Consider the following 3,042-nt stretch of genomic DNA (forward strand, 5'->3'; position numbering starts at 1 on the left):
AGGAGGAGGAGAGGAAGGAGGAGAGGAGGAGGTTGATGGAGAGAGGAGAGGAGGATGATGGAGAGAGGAAGGAGGAGAGGAGGTTGATGGAGAGAGGAGGAGAGGAGGAAGAGACGAGGGTGATGGAGAGAGGAGGAGAGGAAGGAGGTGAGGAGGTTGATGGAGAGAGGAGAAGCAGCAGAGGAGGAGGAGAGGAGGGTGATAGAGAGAGGAGAGGAAGGAGGAGAGGAGGTTGATGGAGAGAGGAAAAGGAGGAGAGGAGGGTGATGAGAGAGGAGGAGTTGAGGAGGTTGATAGAGAGAGAAGGAGGAGAGGAGGGTGATGAAGAGAGAAGGAGAGGAAGGAGGTGAGGAGCAGGAGAGGAGGGTGATGGAGAGAGGAGGAGAGGAAGGTGATGGAGAGAGGAGGAGAGGGGGGTGATGGAGAGAGGAGGAGGAGAGGAAGGAGGTGAGGAGCAGGAGAGGAAGGTGATAGACATAGAAGGAGAAAGTGGTGGAGGAGGAGAGGAAGGAGTCAGGGAGAGTGCAGGAGAGTATAAAGAGGAAGAAGTGGTGGAGGAGGCTGGCCTCTTTCTTCAGAGCTGCCTGCAAACAGGCTCCAGAGAGCAGCTCAGGTCAGGGAGAGGAGAAGCAGACGCAGGATGAGGGAGAGAAGAGGAAGGTAGCATGGGATGCAAGAAGTAGTGATGGTAAATTACACCAGATCATCTTAATAGAATATGTTTATGTACATTAAAAAGTAATCACCATATATAAATATCCATTAATTGAAAAAAGAAAATTAATTAATCTCTCCCATAGTATGAAGTCTCTAATGCCCTTTCCTTATACATATTCTATGTAGTCTCTATTAATTAATTAAAACAGTCATTAAAACTAATAATTATATGAAAGTTAGTTTAAATATGTTTTAGAATAAATACAGCGTCACGTCACAATAAACTGCTCTCACAGTTTGAAACATCATGTTATTTTGACTTTTAATAGACTACATCTTCAGTCACTACACTATTGGTGATCAGCTGGGGAAAGGTGGTTTTGGTGTGGTGTACGAAGGGAGACGTCTGGAGGATGATCTTAAAGTAAGTCAAAATAAATTAAACATGATCTAGTTAGCAAATTATCTTCTGATAAATCACTCTAAGCCCTCTTAGTGTATTTTATGGCTTCTACACACAAACGAATTATTTGTTTGGTTCATCAGGTGGCCGTGAAATATGTCACAAAGACGAAAGACACTGAATGTTTAGTCATTGTAAGTACGCTAAAACACCTCATATTAACATTTATCACAGACAAATATTTGATTGTTTATTCAATTAACAAACTGGTCCAAGACTGAGCTAAATCTTTATTTGCAAACCAAATTCTTCTAGCCTGATCATCCAAAGCCTCTTCCTAAAGAGATCGCCCTCACCATCCTGGCCAGTAAAGGTCCCAGTGTGCCAGAGATCATCCGGCTGCTGGACTGGCGGGATCATCCTGACCACTTCGTCATGGTCCTCGAATGTCCCTCTCCCTGTGAGGATCTGGTCCAGTTCATGAGGCGTCACAGTGGCAGACTCGATGAAGAGAAGGTCCGGCACATCATGAGGCAGGCGGCTCACGCTGCCAACACGTGCTGCAATCGCAGAGTTCTCCACCGTGACATCAAACTGGACAATCTCCTGATCAACAGCGAGACATCTGAAGTCAAGCTGATTGACTTTGGGTGTGGGGACATTCTGAGGAGTTCGGCGTACAGGTCATACTGGGGTATGTATTGTCACTCAAAGCTGCAGTTTGGCACTTTAACTCCAGTGATGAGTTACGAGATAATGCAAAAGTACACATCAGACATAACCTCTTTCCTCAGGCACAGCAGCGTACTGTCCTCCCGAGTACCATCTCAGAGGGAAGTACTACGGCAGGCAGGCGACGGCATTGTCACTAGGGATTCTGATGTTCGTGATGTTGTGTGGACATTTCCCTAGTGACTATGACCTGATGCTGCTGAAAAAGAAGCAATGGTCCAGACCCAACCTGTCAACAGGTGAGATCTAGAATGAATAATTCACAGTCATACAAAACATAATGTAAAGTTTAAGGTAATAATCAGACGTCTTCCTGCACAGAATGCTGTCGCCTCCTCGGGGCTCTGCTAAAGGAGAAGCCAAGACGGCGACTTAGTCTGGGGCTGATCCTGTCGCACAACTGGTTTAAGGTAGTGAACCTAAGATCGGCTAAAAATCATACATTTTCTCATGAGAAGAATTTGCTAAGTCACATCTATCTTTTTTCTGTTCTTTTTTCAGGTCGTCACATAAGGCCACTCCAGTTGGTGTCTTGCGGGCTGCAATGGGAGACGCATCATCCCTCCTCTCGCCTTTGTGTCTTGCAGGGGAGAGCAAACCTTGTGTAGCGCCGTGGCTTGAGGGAGCAGTATTTGCGTCTGGCGGCACTGCTTCCAGAGGGATTTGTACATATTGTATATTTGTACATACTTCTTTTGATTGTTTTGGTTTGCACCATCCTGAGTCCAAGAGGTTTCCATCATGGCCATTCATTTCTGAGGTTCCTGCCACAGTCCTCTGAATGCCAGCAGTCTGTGCCTGTACCTGTGCCTCTCTGATGACAGCGCTCCCTTTCCACTAACAACGTTCCTGATATGACTGATATATATATATGACTGCCCAGACCCGTCTGTCTCTGCCCCAGTGTTCCCAGTCATGGCTGCCCCAGAGATTCCTGTTCTTGCCACAAAGTCAGCACTCAAGACCATCTCAGCCACAACGGTATCCAAGCTCCTAGTTATCACCATCCAGTCTCAGAGGTTTCTGTCTGGTCCACCCTGTCCCAGAGGTTCCCAGATGTTTATGTCTCTCTGTTTCTGTTTCAAGCTCCCTACCCTGTCTGTCCAGGACCAAGGGTTCCCGTCATGGCTGTATGGTCCTAGAAGTTCTTGTCATGTTCTTGTCTCAGAGGTTCAAATGCAAGAACTCCTCCACCGGTGCCTGAGATGCCCTGGTCTTCAGGCTTCCCGTCATGTCTCAGGTTCCTGCCA

At 46.8% G+C, this 3,042-nt stretch overlaps 1 protein-coding gene across 1 annotated transcript; it reads left to right on the plus strand.

Moving 5' to 3' along the window:
* Positions 1–419: 419 nt before the first annotated feature.
* Positions 420–2,305, plus strand: LOC309490026 (serine/threonine-protein kinase pim-3-like; the record flags this gene model as incomplete). The annotated part of the gene is made up of 6 exons (XM_082158970.1): positions 420–613; positions 1,000–1,081; positions 1,376–1,754; positions 1,855–2,031; positions 2,114–2,202; positions 2,294–2,305. The coding sequence occupies 6 exons, from the start codon at positions 420–422 to the stop codon at positions 2,303–2,305; spliced, it is 933 nt and encodes a 310-aa protein (XP_082015096.1).
* Between the last annotated feature and the right edge of the window lie 737 nt (positions 2,306–3,042).

The sequence above is a fragment of the Leuciscus leuciscus genome (genome assembly GCF_965113295.1).
Source record: "Leuciscus leuciscus genome assembly, chromosome: 25".
NCBI classification, from domain to species: domain Eukaryota; kingdom Metazoa; phylum Chordata; class Actinopteri; order Cypriniformes; family Leuciscidae; genus Leuciscus; species Leuciscus leuciscus.